Raw genomic sequence first — 19,103 nt, forward strand, 5'->3', positions numbered from 1 at the left:
CCTGCATGTCTTTGGACTGTGGGGGAAACCGGAGCACCTGGAGGAAACCCACGCGGACACATGGAGAACATGCAAACTCCGCACAGAAAGGCCCTTGCCGGCCACGGGGCTCGAACCCGGACCTTCTTGCTGTGAGGCGACAGCGCTAACCACTACACCACCGTGCCGCCCACCATGAGGTTCATTTTTTGCCAAAAAACGCTTATTTTATGTTTTCGTGTAAGGTTTGAATCACAATGCTGGACTCCATTTATTGATTTCTTGTGACCCAGAGATCATGTTAAGAACCTTTGCAAGGGATTGAGAAGCATTAATGTGATTCATAATACATTTGTATTGTTTAAAAGTAGTTGAACAATGATTCAGTGAACAGCTAAAACTCAAACTGTGCTTGATAATATATTTAGAATATGTACTAAAAATGTGTATCTAAGATATTTGGTGTACTCTATACGGTGCCTTAATGTTTCATGAAAAGTGATCGAAATTTTGTCATAAAAGTCATAAAATAGCAGCTTTTTCCATAACTTTGAGCTCCTGGTGCCACCAATAAACTTTTGAATTTTGTCAAAATATTTCACCCAGTGTGTTTTCTTACCAAAAGGAACATAAAATCAAAAATGCATCATGAACGGAGGAACTTTTCATTTTTAGGGGGCAACTGATGCACCCTACCAGACAATTTTGTGTTTTCCATGAAAAGTCACACTTTTATTTCCCACCATAAGTTGTAAAATGAATAGAAAATATAGTCAAGACATTTTTCTGGCCATTTTGAGCATTTAATCGACCCCACAAATGTGATGCTCCAGAAACTCAATCTGCTCAAAGGAAGGTCAGTTTTATAGCTTCTCTAAAGAGCTCAACTGTTTTCAGCTGTGCTAACATGATTGTACAAGGGTTTTCTAATCATCCATTAGCCTTCTGAGGCAATGAGCAAACACATTGTACCATTAGAACACTGGAGTGAGAGTTGCTGGAAATGGGCCTCTATACACCTATGGAGATATTGCACCAAAAACCAGACATTTGCAGCTAGAATAGTCATTTACCACATTAGCAATGTATAGAGTGGATTTCTGATTAGTTTAAAGTGATCTTCATTGAAAAGAACAGTGCTTTTCTTTCAAAAATAAGGAAATTTTAAAGTGACCCCAAACTTTTTAACGGTAGTGTAGATTTCCAAATGTTAGTAAAGAAAGCAGCATGTTACGCAAGAGATACTTTTCAGACAAAAAAACATCATGCTAGTCAAAGTGTCCAGAAGAACTGTGGCTGGTTCTGCAAGATGCTCACTTCCTTATAAAACTACACTAACTGTACCTTCCATCCATCCATTATCTGTAGCCGCTTATCCTGTCCTACACAGGGTCGCAGGCAAGCTGGAGTCTATCCTAGCTGGTGAGAGGCGGGGTACAAGTTGCCAGGTTATCGCAGGGCAAACAACCATTCACACCTACGGTCAATTTAGAGCCACCAATTAGTCTAACCTGCATGTCTTTGGATTGTCGGGGACCCGAAGGAAACCCACACAGACACAGGGAGAACATGCAAACTCCACACAGAAAGGCCCTCGCCAGACACTGGGCTCGAACTCAGAACCTTCTTGCTAACCACTACACCACCATGCCGCCCTAAACAAAGGGTCCATCCATCCATCCATCCATTATCTGTAGCCACTTATCCTGTCCTACACAGGGCCGCAGGCAAGCTGGAGTCTATCCTAGATGACTATGGGCGAGAGGCGGGGTACACCCTGGACAAGTCACCAGGTTGACACAGAGACAAACAACCATTCACAGTCACATTCACACGTACGGTCAATTTAGAGCCACCAATTAGTCTAACCTGCATGTATTTGGACTGTCAGGGACCCAAAGGAAACCCACGCAGACACGGGGAGAAGATGCAAACTCCACACAGAAAGGCCCTCGCCGGACACTGGGCTCGAACTCAGAACCTTCTTGCTAACCACTACAGCACCGTGCCGCCCTAAGCAAAGGGTCCATCCATCCATCCATCCATCCATCATCTGTAGCCGCTTATCCTGTCCTACACAGGGTCGCAGACAAGCTGGAGTCTATCCTAGCTGACTATGGGCGAGAGGCGGGGTACACCCTGGACAAGCCGCCAGGTCATCCCAGAGACAAACAACCATTCACAGTCACATTCACACCTACGGTCAATTTAGAGCCACCAATTAGTCTAACCTGCATGTCTCTGGACTGTTGGGGACCCGGAGGAAACCCACGAAGACATGGGGAGAAGATGCAAACTCCACACAGAAAGGCCCTCGCCGACCGCTGGGCTCAAACTCATTACCTTCTTGCTAACCACTACACCACCGTGCCGCCCTAAACAAAGGGTCCATCCGTCCATCCAGCCATTATATGTAGCTGCTTATTCTGTTCTACAGGGTCACGGGCAAGCTGGAGCCTATCTCAGCTGACTATGGGTGAGAGGCGGGGTACACCCTGGACAAGTCGCCAGGTCATCACAGAGACAAACAACCATTCACGCCTACGGTCAATTTAGAACCACCAATTAGCCTAACCTGCATGTCTTTGGACTGTCGGGGACCTGGAGGAAACCCACGCAGACATGAGGAGAACACGCAAACTCCACACAGAAAGGCCCTCATTGGCTGCTGGGCTCGAACTCAGAAACTTCTTGCTAACCACTACACCACAGTGCCGCCCTAAACAAAGGGTCTGTCCATCCATCCATCCATTATCTGTAGCCACTTATCCTCTTCTACAGGGTCGCAGGCAAGCTGGAGACTATCCCAGCTGACTATGGGTGAGAGGCGGGGTACACCCTGGACAAGCCACCAGGTTGACACAGAGACAAACAACCATTCACATTTACACCTATGGTCAATTTAGAGCCACCAATTAGTCTAACCTGCATGTCTTTGGACTGTCGGGGACCCGGACGAAACCCACGCAGACACGGGGAGAACATGCAAACTCCACACAGAAAGGCCCTCGCCGACCGCTGGGCTCGAACCCAGAACCTTCTTGCTGTGAGGCAACAGTGCTAACCACTACACCACCCTGCCACCCTAAGCAAGCAAAGAGTCATGACACCAAATATTGACTTTGTTTCATGTATTACCATTTACTGCTCTTTATAATATTTTTTAAAAGCGTAGAAACACTTAATTTCATTCTTTTTGAAGGCATCTTTTCTCTACAGCATTTCTTTGCATGTGCCTAAGACTTCTGCACAGCACAATATACTCACCGGCCACTTTAATGAGAACTTGTTCTTGATTCCTGTTCCCGTGGAACTTAATGTGTTCTTCTGCTGTTGTATGCTGAGATGCTTTTCTGCTCACAATGGTTGTAAAAAGTGATTATATGAGTTACTATGTCCTTCCTGGCAGCTCAAACCAATCTGACCATTTTCCTCTGACCTCTCTTATCAACAATACATTTCCACTCACAGAACTGTCGCTCACTCAATGTCTTTTGTCTTTTCGCACCATTCTGTTGTGTGTGAAAACCCCAGAAGATCAGCAGTTTCTGAAATACTCAAAGCAGTCCCTCTGGCACCAGTACCCATGCCACAGTGAAAGTCACAGAGATGACAATTTTTCCTATTCTGATGTTTGAAGTGAAAATTAACCAATTCTCTTGATTTGTATCTGCATGACTGTATGCACTGTTCTTCTATCAAAGGATTGGCTGATTTGATAACTGCATCAAACGACATTAAAGAGACATGTTCTGTTCATGTTGTTTAAGATATTAAAGAGCTGAGTAATGCCCTGAACATATTTGAGCAGGAAGCCAGAAAATTAGGCCCGAGGGTGAATTGGCAAAAGACTGAACTCATGTACATTGGTGAGGGTCCTAAGCCTCCCCCACTGCAAATGAACAATATCTACATCATGTTTGTCTCAAGCTTCACATACCTAGGCTCCACAGTTACAAATACTGGAGACCTTAAACCGGAAATTGACCATAGACGTGCACTTGCCTCAGGAGTTATGCAGTCATTATGGAGACCACTGTGGAGACACAGATTAATCTCCCATGCTACCAAACTGCGAATATACAACTCTGCAGTCCTGTCTGTTCTGTTGTATGACTCTGAGACCTGGCCATTAAATAAAACCCTAGAAAACAGATTTGATGGCTTTAATAGCATGGCTCTAAGGAGAATTGAGAACATCACATGGCTAGATCATGTTAGCAATGAGGAGCTATGGGAAAGAACTAAGCAGCTACCAGCCTCTGGCCTTGCTGCCCAATGACATGTCCGCTGGTATGGTCATGTCTTGCACCACACCCAAGACCATCCCATCTTAGCTATTCTTAGTTTTGACCCAAGGGCAGAGGGATGGAAAAGACCTGGGGCCCTCCTCGCACGTGATGGATAGATACAGTTTCCGGGGTTCTAGAGCAGTGTGATGTGTCCCTGACTGATGCAAAAACTCTTGTACAGAACAGAGTAGAATGGAGAGCACTTACTAACATGGTTGGCTGTACGCACCATCTGGTGCATGAGAAATGAATGAATGAAACAACAGGTGTAGGGGTATACCTAATAGAGTGGCCAGTGAGTGTAAGGGCAAAACAACTGAGCATGAAAAAGTACCTCATCCTATCTTTAACATGCTTTTATAAATGAGAGCAATGAAAGCCCCATAGGTCTCCAACTGCTCAGAATGTACTACTGGACTAACTACATCATTGTAAATATCAATTTTGTTTTTCGCCACACTAAAGGGGCTGGCTCACTCTTCCCAGAAGCCTCTGCACCGAGTAGCAAGTCACCATAGATCATAAATTGTATTGTGAATTTGAAGCTATTTTGTCAAAGTAGTTATATTTTAAATTATTTTTGACTGATCCATTCTGGGGCGGCACGGTGGTGTAGTGGTTAGCGCTGTCGCCTCACAGCAAGAAGGTTCTGGGTTCGAGCCCCGGGGCTGGCGAGGGCCTTTCTGTGTGGAGTTTGCATGTTCTCCCCGTGTCCGCGTGGGTTTCCTCCGGGTGCTCCGGTTTCCCCCACAGTCCAAAGACATGCAGGTTAGGTTAACTGGTGACTCTAAATTGACCGTAGGTGAGAATGTGAGTGTGAATGGTTGTCTGTGTCTATGTGTCAGCCCTGTGATGACCTGGCGACTTGTCCAGGGTGTACCCCGCCTTTCGCCCGTAGTCAGCTGGGATAGGCTCCAGCTTGCCTGCGACCCTGTAGAAGGATAAAGCGGCTAGAGATAATGAGACGAGATGAGAATGATCCATTCTGTTTGGTTATTCAGGAAGGAAAGAAAATATCGGGCATGTTCTACGTCCATGTATGAAATGTACATGAAGAAAAAGTTTGAGATGGATTTCAAAGGGATCATGAACATTAAATTTGCAGAGGCTTTGCTGCACAGAAACCTAATAAAGTAGCAGTCATGTGATTTCAAAACAAAAACAACAAACTGGGTTCTGGAAAGGGTGAGTCAGCCCATAGACATATAAACATAGACGCCGCATTCTGCGTAGAATCATACGTCATCCTCGCCACCATATTGGATGTGGCAAAGTGGAGATTCTTCAACCGTCTCTGGTATAGCGTCTAGACAGTAGCCAAGAACAAAGATGCCTCATTCATGTGCTGCGTTTAACTGTACCAACAGGTTTACCGTCCAAACAAGATCACATGGGATTACCTTTCACAGGTGAGACTGGAAAAATACTTTTCATTGTATTTGGTCATTATAACGTAATTTTACAAACAGATTTTTCTGACTTTGTGGCTAATATGAAATCTCGCGCATAATAACCGCTCGGTGAAACCTGTCTCCAAACAATGAAGTATTTCCTTTGTAACTACACTGATTGTTGTTAGTTGCTTAGCTAACTTTTCACATACTATGTAGGTTTCCCAAAAATAAAGACATGAAAAAGCAGTGGGAGACAGCTGTGCGACGGGAAGGGTTTTCCGCTACTCTGTCATCCATGCTCTGCAGTGAACACTTCAGAACGGAGGATTTTGACAGAACAGGTCAGACAGTCAGGATCAGAGAGGGAGCTGTTCCTTCAGTCTTCAGTTTCCCAGCTCATCTCCACCGGGTAGGTGTATAGTTATAAGCAGTGAGAATTAGATAATACAGTGCCACACTATGATGAACGTTTTTGAACGTATGATGAATGTTTTTAACCTTTCTGAATGTGAAGGAATCAGTGATGTATTTTGTTTTGGTATGACGTTAGAACCTGGCCGAACTCAGTTTGGCAGTCATTCAGCTCACTTTATTCAACGAGAGTAGGTCTGTGTGGTGACTCAATAAATAAAACAGTACATTTTTATTTTCATTCACTATTTCCAGTTTTTCCACTATTTCCATCATTTATCATATTCAGTCTTGTAGGTTGGTTATTGTGGCCTCAGGTTTTGGTAGCTTGCTACGGTATGCTGACTGATTAGCTTACCTGAGCTATCTATCGCGTATCTGTCGCTAGTTTGCAGTGTACAGGGTATTTCGCACACTATTTATAACCATCACATTAAAAGTTATATATGTTGTTTTGATGCCTGTTTGTTTCCCAAATATATACGTGTGTGTCTTAATGGGTGAATAAAAGGCATCGAGTTAAATATTATTGTAGAAAGGGGCTTTATGAAGTTCAGTCCATTTACTTGCATTGGTTTACAGGGAAGATTTGCCACATCCAATATGGCGGACACTCTGACGTATCCCAGCAACGGGCCACCCAGCTCAATGCGGCGTCTATGTTTATATGTCTATGTGTGATACGGTTTCTACACTCTAGTCATGGAGGCACACTGTCCTGTAGAAAAATGTCTCCTTCTCCAAACAAACTTGACTCAACTCATGAGTTAAATATCAAACCTTGGGGAAGGTGGATCATGTGAGTTTGGAGCTGGGAAACTTGAAACTGTACAAGAGTGGAACTCTGTCAGTTCTCTTATGCCACATCCATCAAAGGACAGAGACCAGCACTGACCACATATTATTTGGTTGGTTGAGATACAGTGGATATAAAAAGTGTCCACACCCCGTTAAAATGATAGGTTTTTCTGATGTAAAAAAAAAAAAAAAAAAAAGGGACCATGATAAATAATTGCAAAACTTTTCCCACCTTTAATGTGACCTATAACCTGTACAATTCAGTTGAAAAACGAATCTGTTAGGGGGAAAAACATAAAAAATAAAAAACCTACAATAAGCTGGTTGCATAAGTGTGCACACCCTTAAACTAATACTTTGTTGAAGCACCTTTTGATTTAATACAGCATTCAGTCTTTTTGGGTCGGAGTCTATCACACTTATGCAACCAGCTTATTGCACATTTTTTTTATTTATGTTTTTCCCCTAAACAGATTTGTTTGTTTTTCAATTGAATCGTACAGGTTATAGGTCACATTAAAAGGTGGGAAAAGTTTTGAAATTATTTATAGTGGTCTCAGGTTTTTCTGATGTAAAAAAAAATCATTTTAACAGGGCATGTACACTTTTTATATCCACTGTAACTTTAAATATGCACTTTAAACATTGGTACAGCAGTAAAAAAAAATAATCTGATATGCTGTAACTAACACTGTACATTATATCCTATTGAATATCACATCCAATACTGTAGAATGTGAATTACCATCACAAGCTTTTGTGACATGTAATATAATTGAAAAAAAAAACCCCCACACATATTTAACATGTTTTAATACAAGTAAAATCAGATTAAATATACATATATACAGTCACCCATCAACAATTCCATTAAGGCCTTAGGTCACTTGCACTATTTAGAAGAAAAAGTGTAATACTTGACTAAATGCATGACTTTAATTTTGCTTTTGGTTTACACCACATACTGGCTACGTGGTCAACAGTTAAAAGCCTCCTTTTGGTCTGTGGCAGAGTTTCGACATTCCAGTGCTAATGGGACTGTATTTATATCAGGAATGGATGAGGCAACTGGGAACCGGGTAAACTTGAAACTACATGAGAGTGGGTCTACAGGACTAGAGTTAAGAACATTCTACTGAACATTCATATGGACTAGAACAGTGTTTCTCGATCCTGGTCCTGAGGTACTCATACTCTGCACACTTTGGAGTTTCTTTCCCCTAAATCACCAAGTTCGAGTTAGTTCAGGTTTGGTAACAAATAAGTTGAATAAGGTGAGGTGGAAGTTTGTGCAAGACAGCAGTACTCCAGGACAAGCATTGCGAAAATTACTCAGTTGCCACTTCATTAGGTACACCCCCCCATACAGGTCACTTTGCTTACTGTAGATCATTTCCTGCCCTGTACAATTTGTCAGTCCTCCTACACCCTATCCATCAATGGATAGGGACCACCACAGAAGCATGGTTAACCATATATTCCGTGATTGGTAGACCATTTTAGCATAGTAGTGACAAGGAAAAGGTTTAACATTATGAGAGTCGGAGCTGCTCAGTGTTCCGTCAGATGTAGCAGCATCAAGAAGGTGTGCCTAATAAGATGGCGATGTGATGCACGTACATATAACAAGATAGCACTTAAAACAATTATCTGATAAAAGAAGAGTGAACAGTATCAGGCATAACATGCACATGTTCAAGCTAACAAGTCTCTGTGTACACAATTCAGATATGCTGTGGTGCATCACTGCAAATGCCATGCAGCCATACTCCTTGGGGGAGTTCATAACCTGATCAGTAGTCATCTAGTCATGGTCAGGAAACAGTCTGACCACAGGAGCGATTCACTACCACCAGATTGTCATTTGATTCTTGTTCCTCTTTTTGTGATGGCTCAGTGAGCCGTCTCTTCCTGTGTGCTAAGTCTGTAATGCTATCGCCCTCTGAAGCGATACTTTTTTTCTCTTCCCTTTTTCTCTTGTTTACCAGCCCTGAGTAGCCCTCTCCGATGCGCCCCTCTGGTACACCGAGTGTGCGCAAACACACAATAGCTGCAGCTTGCTCAGCGAATTTCTTAGACTTCTCCCTGAAAAGAGAGAACATCACATGAATTACAGTTTGAAATAATAATAATAATAACAATAATAATAATAAAGCACTAACCATAGTGTGGATCTATACTTCTTATTTGCCACCATTACTGTGGACTGGAAACATCTGTCTTGGGCACGTTGCTCCTAAAAAGGAGAAGTTATGACAAATTTTCAATCTGCAGCTACAGTGCACAGCTGTTGTGTGAGGTTTTCCTGTGCCATGTCTAAATGAAGAGTCAGAGAATGCTGGTGTTCTTGTGTTTGAGTCTCACCGTTTCATATACAGGTTGCTCCAGCTTCTCCTTTCGGCTCCATTCCAGCAAGTACATTTTTGGGGTGATCTGAGGAGGATACTCTCTCCTGGATCACATATACGTTTTGTTGCAATGAAAACTCTTCACACAATTGTTTACATACACAAATATTTGACTTATGGACCAACTAAAAGTGTTGATTCATTCTGCTGCACAGTGTAAATTCCTCGTACTTAAAAATAGCAACATTTTGTTATTTTTCATATTTGGAATCAACCTTTCGAACTTGATCGCCATAGTGAAGACATCTCCATCCAGTACAGGCTGGTCTGAAAAACTGCTGCTGTTGGCATCAAGGGCTTTTTTGCGGGCCTCCAGTTCACCCTGGGCTTTCTTGTAGAAATCAGTCATTCCAAACACCTCACTTTCACATGTCACCAACAAACACAGACACTTCTGTTATTGTAATTCACACACTGCAAACAATTTTAGAATAAGGTCCATCAATGCGAGAAAAGATATCAGTTCTGGCTGAGTGCAACTGCAGGAACATGGCTGCGCTTGCTCCAGGGATGCAACATCCATGGGAAAATTAAATAATAATAATAATAATAAAATAAAACTAGAACTAGGGGAGAAGAGAAAATTCCAACCCTAGAACTGGGCAACATGAGAAGGTAAATACAACATTTCTGTGTGATTTTAATGAAATATTAATGGCTTCCTAAAATATGTTAACATCTTAGAACATACCATCAAAGGTGTCATGTTCCAAGTTCTTTAACAACTTCATTTTTAGCTAAAATTCTGATCTATCATCTCATACTCATCTTTTGATCTCAAGCCAAAATGTCTTTACCGTTTAGTAAAAACAAAAGATTTGGTCTTGCCATTCCAATACTTTTGGATCGGACTGTACATGCTATTGTGGAACGTTTCTTGCCAGGGAGTCCGTTTAACATTAGACTCTCATTAGACACTGTCAGCCCCTTAATGCAGCTGAGCTACACTTCCTTTTATAAAACATCTGCATTTTTTACTAAATACTTTACCAGATTTCTTCATTGGTCTGCGCTGCATGAAGCTGTTTGCCCATTGGCGATTCCACCCTATCCCTTAACATCTGGCACAGGCAGTATTTACTGTTGAATGTGTTGTTGTCATAGCGAACAGCCTACAGACAAAAACAACACACTAATATGTAAGCTCTAATATACTGTAGGTGAAGCATGAACAGCTACAAAGTCCAAAGAACAGAAAAAAAGTTTGTAAAAACATTTATTTAAGCAAGTTAAAAGGCCCATTACTCACATATTTTACATATTCTTCCATAACCTCGTCTACTGATACCATTCCCTGGCAGCGAAATATTGAAGGGTTCCACATTGCAGCCCGAGCTAACATGACCGAGGCTGCTCCTGTTGTCTCTCGAAATTGTTCAATATCATCATATGTTTTTATGAGATCATGAGAGCCACCACTACAAAGACAGGGAAACAACAAAAAAAAGACATAGAAAGAACATAGGATTAACTTGGGTGTATACTGTGAAGGTGATAAGAAAATTGGGCCATAAACTAGCTTTTGTTTCACTACATTTACAAGATTAGTTCTGAATTTGTGTATTGGCAATCTATTCACAATTCTCAAGCAACTGTGCCAAAATAGAAAAGTCCACAGCTGCCAGTACTGATGGAATTCAAAACTCAGAGGGTGTAAATATAAGCAGATACTGACTTAGCTATCACTGGAATAGACACATTTTCAGCTACAGCTTGAATGTAGTCACAGTGGACTGCATGCCGTGGTCTCTCTTCTTTCATCCTGAGAAACAGACACACAATGACCAAGCAGCTGTAAGTACACCTTCCTGCAACCTACACATACCATGTAACTCCAAAGTAAAACAAAAGCTACCTCAAAAAATGCCATACCTGCCATGCACTGCTATTGCTGCCACCCCTGTTTTTTCAATTCTCTTCACCAAACTAACAGTTTCCTCCAGCTGAAAAAGTATTAGAAGTGACAAGTACAAAACACTTTTAGATCAAAATAAACTTTGTGGCCAAAAGTATGTGGACATGCGACCATCTTACATATGTGGTTTTTCCTCATACTGTTGTAACAAAGTTGGAAGCACGCAGCTGTCTAGAATGCCTTTGTATCCTGTAGCTTTACAATTTTCCTCCACTGGAACTAAAGGGCACAAACCTGTTCTAGCATGACGATTCCCCTGTATACAAAGAAGGTTGGAGGATTACATTACCAAGGTTGGAGTGGAAGAACTTGAGTTACCTGCATAGAGTCCTGACCTCACATTTGGGATGAACCGGAATTAACAAATGTGCCCCAGGCCTTCTCCCTTGACATGACCTCACTAGCACTTGTAGCTGAATAGGCAAATGCTCCAAAATCTAGTGATTTTGCCAAAATCGCCTTCCCAGAAGAGTGGAGGTTATAATAACAGCAAGGGGCAGACTAACTCTGGAACGGGATGGTCAGGAGTCCACATACTTTTGGCTAAAGTATAATGTATAATCCAGAATCCCTGCTGGCCTCTCAAAGTAAAGAAAATTGAATGCATTAATATATTTTCACCAGTCTGTAAAATTCTAGATTTTTTCCCACTACGTATTGTGTGCCTATAAAAATGCTGAAAGAGAAGGGCTTTTAGACAAATCAGATCTTGTTCTCTGATATTTCCACCCAGTGCTGCGTATCTGAACTTTGTATTTCAGTGCCTTCAGGATTTCCAGTGAAAATCAATCAGGGCGAATGGGAATATTCATGGGAACAGCCTGCGCTGAAAGCCTAGCCACAAATGTGAAACATCGGATCTACGTATATTTATGAGAGTATTCATTCACCTACAAGAAGACAATTTGGTCCTGCATCAGTACTCTTATTCTATGGAAACTGATTAATGTAACCCACGAACACTTACAGTGGGAAGGATTCGGATTTTGCAGGTCACTGGTTTTGAAATTCCCCTCACCAGGGTGGTCAAAATCTGCACAGAAATACAAAGACAGTAAATGGATGTTCTAAAACTCAGTTATTCTAGCTGAACATAAATCAAGAGCAACAGTGGCTAATACTAGCTGTGTGATGCACTCTATCTGTAGAATTAAAAGTTGGACACCTACAGCTTCAATTTTCTCAGGGTCAGAAAGGAGCGCAGATCCCATTCCACCCTGCACGATACACCAAAATTAGCCATTATTATATAAACACATCACACTAATCCAATCCACATAATGCTTTCCACATACATAACGGTATGGACAGCAACACCCAGAACATACGAAACGGAAAACAAAATCCTCCTGAAGAACGAGGACTGGTTATGTTTGCAGCTGATATGTAGTTCACACCTTGGTAGAGTATTCCTTCGGACAGCCCATATTCACATCAATAGCTGCTACATCATTCTCACTGATCAGGAAGAAGACATTACATTATCTAGCAGTTTCTAAAAGGAAAGACTAGAAGAGATTTTTAATTCTGAGTTTACTGAGAAACACTTTAATACAACTCACACAAGTTTGGCTACTGCCAGTGCTCTCTCTGGATCAGCTGTTCCCTGAACACACAAGAAAAATACATGAAAATGAAATTGCGTTACAACACGGTCATAAAAGTTTTTAAAAATATTCTGCAGAGATCCATTCTAAAGAAAGTCCTAACACAAACCATCTGAAAGACGACACAGTCCTTCTCTTTACTACAGGTGCGGAACATAACCCTCTCATCTGGTGCTATGAAGTCCACTGTCTCCAAAACATCTGCCAAACGAACAGACCAAGGACACAACCTTCAATTTTTTATCACAACATAAAAGTAGGAAAAAAGTACTATACTACATGAAAATATCTAGTCACACTGAAAATGAGAATGCAGAAAGACTCACTGTTCACAACCCTCTCACACCGGACCATTTTGAGATCAATCAGTTCCTTTAACAAAAAGACAAATCTTATCAGTTCATAGAGAAAAAAAAAAAATCAAGTGACTCCAGGCAACATAATTCTACACACGACAAGATGTAGTAGAATAAGAATTAAACATGTATTTACACTAATACTTTCAATAATTAGGATAAAACCTACAGTATATAAACCTTACCTCACAGTAGACGATATCTGCACCATAGTCCAATGCCAAAAGCCTCATAGGTAGAGTACCAACCCTCACCATAGGTGCCAGAATCATCTTATTGTAGAATCCCAGTTTGCCCAGTGAAGTCGCCATGATGTTACTTTCTTCAAACCCTGATGATGAAGACACTGCTTAGCGCATTACAGTCACAAACACTGGCCTAAATGCTTGATGACTAAAGCCTAGGTCACAACCGGCCGTACGTGCTCCTACGGCCAGTCTACGTGCAAAAAATGCAAGAAACGCACGGAGGGCGCGCGTGTGACATGCTGATTTTCGAGCCGTAGACTGGCCGCAGAGGTTCTTTGTCATGTCAAACAAACTCTACGGGCGCTTACGTTTTTTCCAGATTGCAAGACAAACTTACGGCCAACGTGCGTCTTTCTCCACGAACAAAAAAAAAAAAAAAAAAAACGCAGCGATTTGGGAAACGCCGAAAATCGCAAGGCCAAAAAAATCGTACGTCCGGTTGTGACCTAGGCTTAACCTGTTAAACAGAACCATGAGCTTTGATAGCATCACTGACAGGGGTTTCATGTAAAAATCAAAGTCAAATATATTAGAGCATTTCAAACAATTAGAATATCATGAAAAAGTTCAATATTTTCCATCAGTTATTAAAGAAAGTGAAAAATGTAACATATTCAAGACTCACACAAACTTTCAGGCATTTTTCTATTTTAATTTTTGATAATTATGGCCTACAGCACAAAAAAAAAACCTCTCAAAATATGAGAGTATTTCATCTCAAGTTTGAGTAAAACAGTACAAAATGCAGTGCATCTCTCAGTCTAATTTAATACATGCAACCACAACAATGGGGAAGACTGCTGACTTGACAGTTGTCCAGAAGACGACCATCGACACCCTCCACGAGGAGGGAAAGCCAGAGGAGGTCATTGCTGAAAAGGCTGGCTGGAAAAGGTGCACAAGCAACAGGGATGACTGCAGCCTTGAGAGGATCGTCAAGAAAATCGATTCAAGACCTTGGGAGAGCTTCACAAGGAGTGGACTGAGGCTGGTGTTGGTGTGTCAAGAGCCACCACACACACGTCTTCAGGAAAGGGGTTACAACTGTCGCATTCCTCATATCAAGTCACTCCTGAACCAGAGACAATGTCTGAAGCATCTTACCTGGACTAAGGAGAGAAAGAACTGGACTGTTGCTCAGTGGTCCAAAGTCCTGTTTTCAGATGAAAGTAAATTTTGCATTTCATTTGGAAATCAAGGTCCTAGAGTCTGGAGGAAGAGTGGAGAGGCACAGAATCCAAGGTGTTTGAAGTCCAGTGTGAAGTTTCTGCAGTCTGTGACGATTGGGGGTGCTGTGCCATGTCATCTGTCGGTGTTGGTCCACTGTTTTATCAAGTCCAAAGCCAACATAGCTGTCTACCAGGAGATTTTAGAGCACTTCATGCTTCCATCTGCTGACAAGCTTTATGGAGATGCTGATTTTCTTTCCCAGCAGGACTTAGCACCTACCCACAGTGCCAAAACTACTACCAAATGGTTTGCTGACAATGATGTTACTGTGCTTGATTGGCCAGCCAACTCACTTGGCCTGAACCCCATAGAGAATCTATGGGGTATTATCAAGAAGATGAGAAACACCCGACCCAAAAATACAGACGAGCTGAAGGCCACTATCAAAGCAACCTGGGCTTCAATAACACCTCAGCAGTGTGACAAGCTGATCAACTCCATGTCACACCGCACTGAAGCAGTAATTTATGGTAAAGGCACCCCAACCAAGTATTGAGTGTATAAATGAACATACTTTTCAGATGTTGGACATTTCTGTATTGTAAATCCTTTTTTGATTGATTTTAGGAAATATTCTAATAATTCGAGATACTGGATTTCTGATTTTCATGAGCTATAGGCCATAATCAACATTAAAACAAAAAAAAACTTGAAATGTTTCACTTTACATGTAATGAATATAGAACACATGAAAGTTTACCTTTTTGAATTAAGTTACAAAACAATGAATTTTGGGCGGCACGGTGGTGTAGTGGTTAGCGCTGTCGCCTCACAGCAAGAAGGTCCTGGGTTCGAGCCCCGGGGCCGGCGAGGGCCTTTCTGTGTGGAGTTTGCATGTTCTCCCCGTGTCCACGTGGGTTTCCTCCGGGTGCTCCGGTTTCCCCCACAGTCCAAAGACATGCAGGTTAGGTTAACTGGTGACTCTAAATTGACCGTAGGTGTGAATGTGAGTGTGAATGGTTGTCTGTGTCTATGTGTCAGCCCTGTGATGACCTGGCGACTTGTCCAGGGTGTACCCCGCCTTTCGCCCGTAGTCAGCTGGGATAGGCTCCAGCTTGCCTGCGACCCTGTAGAAGGATAAAGCGGCTAGAGATAATGAGATGAGACAATGAATTTTTTCACAATATTCTCATTGTTTGAGATGCACTAATATGTTGAACAAATGAACTCATGTTGCATCACCATCTGATTCTGACTTTATGATGATGTGAAACAAAAGCAAATGGAATTTTCCAAAATAAAAGATTATTAGAGGCACATGTACTCCTCAGGCTCCCTTCCTTTTCACTTTTTACACCTCAGGTTTCAGGTCTGGTTCTCAGATGCCACAGCTGTGGTAGGGTTTGTTAGAGAGGATGGGAAGGAAGAATAAAGGAGCATGACTGACAGCTTTGTTCAATGGTGTCAACTTAACCATTTTCAATTCAATTCAATAAAAATTAAGATTCCATCATTTCGCACGACGAACTCTCCTCCAGGGTGTGGACATTGAGATGGTGCAGACCTACAAATGCTTATGTAGGCACACAGATGACAAGTTGGGATGGTCAGAGAACACAGCCAGTCTGTTCAGGAAGGGTCGGAGCCAACTGGATTTTCTGGGGAGGCCGAAGGCCTACGATGTAATGCATACTTTCTAGGAGTCAGCAGTATCAAGTAGCAGTTCTACGCTGCTGTGTGCTGGGGTAGCAGTTTAAATTAAAGACAGACCAAAAAGGAGAGTTCTGAAGTGGTGCAAGTGGTTAGCAAGAAGGTTCTGGGTTCGAGCCCAGCGACCGGCGGGGGTCTTTCTGTGTGGAGGTTGCATGTTCTCCCCGTGTCTGTGTGGGTTTCCTCCTGGTGCTCCGGTTTCTCCCGCAGTCTAAAGACATGCTGTTAGGTTAATATGGTACAGCCTTGGGCTGAGGTGCCCTTGAGCAAGGCCCCTAACTCCCAACTGCTCCCCGGGCGCTGTTAGCATGGCTGCCCGCTACTCTGGGGATTGTTTTACAATCAGGGTACAAAGTTTATGTCACAGGGGTCCAAAATTCAAATGGATTCAAACTGGTTCTTGTACCAGTTTTTAAGTGAAGGACAAGTTAAAGAACAGATTTCAGGTAATTTTTTGACATTGTGTGTATGGTAGTTTTGTGTAATCTGCTATAAGATGGGAGAAACAAATGAAGTGATTCTCGGAGAGGACATTTTTTTTGACAATTCAGAATCCACTACTTCCATAGTGCTTTTAAATATAAGGCTGTAAGCTTTGTGTTAGTTGTCTCTAATATTTATGTCCCAATATCTTGACCACGTTTTAGGATGAAAATAATCATTTTAGATATGTTATTTTATATTGAAAAATTAGCTGTCTTGGAGAGGACTTTTTTTGACACAATTACATACTAATTTGGGGGCGGCACGGTGGTGTAGTGGTTAGCGCTGTCGCCTCACAGCAAGAAGGTCCTGGGTTCGAGCCCCGGGGCCGGCGAGGGCCTTTCTGTGTGGAGTTTGCATGTTCTCCCCGTGTCCGCGTGGGTTTCCTCCGGGTGCTCCGGTTTCCCCCACAGTCCAAAGACATGCAGGTTAGGTTAACTGGTGACTCTAAATTGACCGTGAGTGTGAATGTGAATGGTTGTCTGTGTCTATGTGTCAGCCCTGTGATGACCTGGCGACTTGTCCAGGGTGTACCCCGCCTTTCGCCCGTAGTCAGCTGGGATAGGCTCCAGCTTGCCTGCGACCCTGTAGAAGGATAAAGCGGCTAGAGATAATGAGATGAGACATACTAATTTGATCAAAATAGTCTGAAAATTTACTGGCATTCAACATTAAAACTTAACTATGTTTCCAATGATATGGAACCAAATATGTGTTTTATGGTATAAAGATTGATTTAAGTGCATCCCTTTTGGAGCTATCTGTGGTCAAAAAAGCACTTTTTCTAAATGACACGAGTAATTTTGCTAAATATGACATATATTGCCATACATTCACCAAAAATAACGTCATCACCAAATTTTTTTTGCATGGTAAATAGAGCTATCACAGGGCTACAATAAACAACCAAGTTTATTTAGTCAAGCCTTTTGATATTGAAGATAATAAGTGTTAAATGTGATTTTTAGCTTGCGGACCCTGATTGTAAAACAACCCCTGTGTGTGTGTGTGTGTGTTCACTGCTTCAGATGGGTTAAATGCAGAGAGGAATTTCACAAGTGTGTGATGAATTAAAGTTATGCTTATAATTACTCATCTATTACTATGAACAGTTTGTCAGTCCTCCTTCACCAGCCACTGAGAATAGTCCATCAGTCATAATATCCGGTCAGCTGTGGTCCTATATTATACTATTTCCTGTTCAGTGATAGACATGGTAAAGCAAGCCTGATAAACTGTACACTTGTGTAAACTCTATCACTATGCGCCTGTAGCCGGTTAGCTGATAGCTAATTACCATCTTCTAACATATTATATTCGGAGAGTTTGACATGTTACAACAAATATATTGTGCATTTTGTAAGCTAGTACTAAATTCCGTGGCCTTATTAGACAGCCAAGAAATGAATTTCAATAAACTCACCGGCATCAAAAGCACACTTCAGTGTTTACAGCACCAGTGGTAACGCGTGCTCAGATTCAGGTTCCTGGTTACGTCATCAACAAGCGACAGGGAGATGACGTAACTAGCACACTCAAATAGTATGATGACCAGCCCATATAAAATACTTTCATACTGTATACATAAATGCAGGTATTTTAAAACAAAACCCTGTCTGATTAGGTGGAGGAATGAGCTCAAGGTCCTAAGTAAGTCGTTAAAGCTGATTAATGATTAAAAAAAAAGCCCTTAAATTGTTTTCATTACTTGATACCTTTAAGTTCAAAGTGTTTATTGTCATATGCACAGTAAGGACATGTCCACTTGCACAATGAAATTCTTAATTTGCTGTCCACCATGAATCCCAGTTACAAATAAATAAATAGGCGGAAGAAATAATACAAAGTAAGGCAATATAGTGCAAAAATAAAAGCAAAGAAAAGCAACAAAAACACCCAGTGCAGTACAAAATAAAGGTTAAATGTAGTGCAAAATAGGTAGTCTCATCTAATCTCATTATCTGTAGCCGCTTTATCCTGTTCTACAGGGTCGCAGGCAAGCTGGAGCCTATCCCAGCTGACTACGGGCGAAAGGTGGGGTACACCTGGACAAGTCGCCAGGTCATCAAAGGGCCGACACATAGACACAGACAACCATTCACACTCACATTCACACCTACGGTCAATTTAGAGTCACCAGTTAACCTAACCTGCATGTCTTTGGACTGTGGGGGAAACCAGAGCACCCGGAGGAAACCCACGCGGACACGGGGAGAACATGCAAACTCTGCACAGAAAGGCCCTCGCCGGCCACAGGGCTCGAACCCGGACCTTCTTGTTGTGAGGTGACAGCGCTAACCACTACACCACCGTGCCGCCCAAAATAGGTAGT

The 19,103-nt window shown here is 42.0% G+C and overlaps 1 protein-coding gene across 1 annotated transcript; it reads right to left on the reverse strand.

Moving 5' to 3' along the window:
• Positions 1-7,670: 7,670 nt before the first annotated feature.
• Positions 7,671-18,280, reverse strand: dus2 (dihydrouridine synthase 2). The gene is made up of 16 exons (XM_060914960.1): positions 18,195-18,280; positions 13,346-13,491; positions 13,131-13,176; positions 12,914-13,005; positions 12,760-12,803; positions 12,595-12,655; positions 12,367-12,414; positions 12,165-12,230; positions 11,155-11,225; positions 10,958-11,044; positions 10,532-10,700; positions 10,273-10,394; positions 9,498-9,644; positions 9,239-9,326; positions 9,037-9,110; positions 7,671-8,959 (listed from the first exon to the last, which is right to left on the reverse strand). Exons 2-16 carry the CDS (start codon positions 13,469-13,471, stop codon positions 8,689-8,691), a joined length of 1,512 nt encoding a protein of 503 aa, XP_060770943.1. The 5' UTR covers positions 13,472-13,491; positions 18,195-18,280; the 3' UTR covers positions 7,671-8,688.
• Between the last annotated feature and the right edge of the window lie 823 nt (positions 18,281-19,103).

This window comes from Neoarius graeffei, chromosome 2 (genome assembly GCF_027579695.1).
Source record: "Neoarius graeffei isolate fNeoGra1 chromosome 2, fNeoGra1.pri, whole genome shotgun sequence".
Lineage (NCBI taxonomy): Eukaryota > Metazoa > Chordata > Actinopteri > Siluriformes > Ariidae > Neoarius > Neoarius graeffei.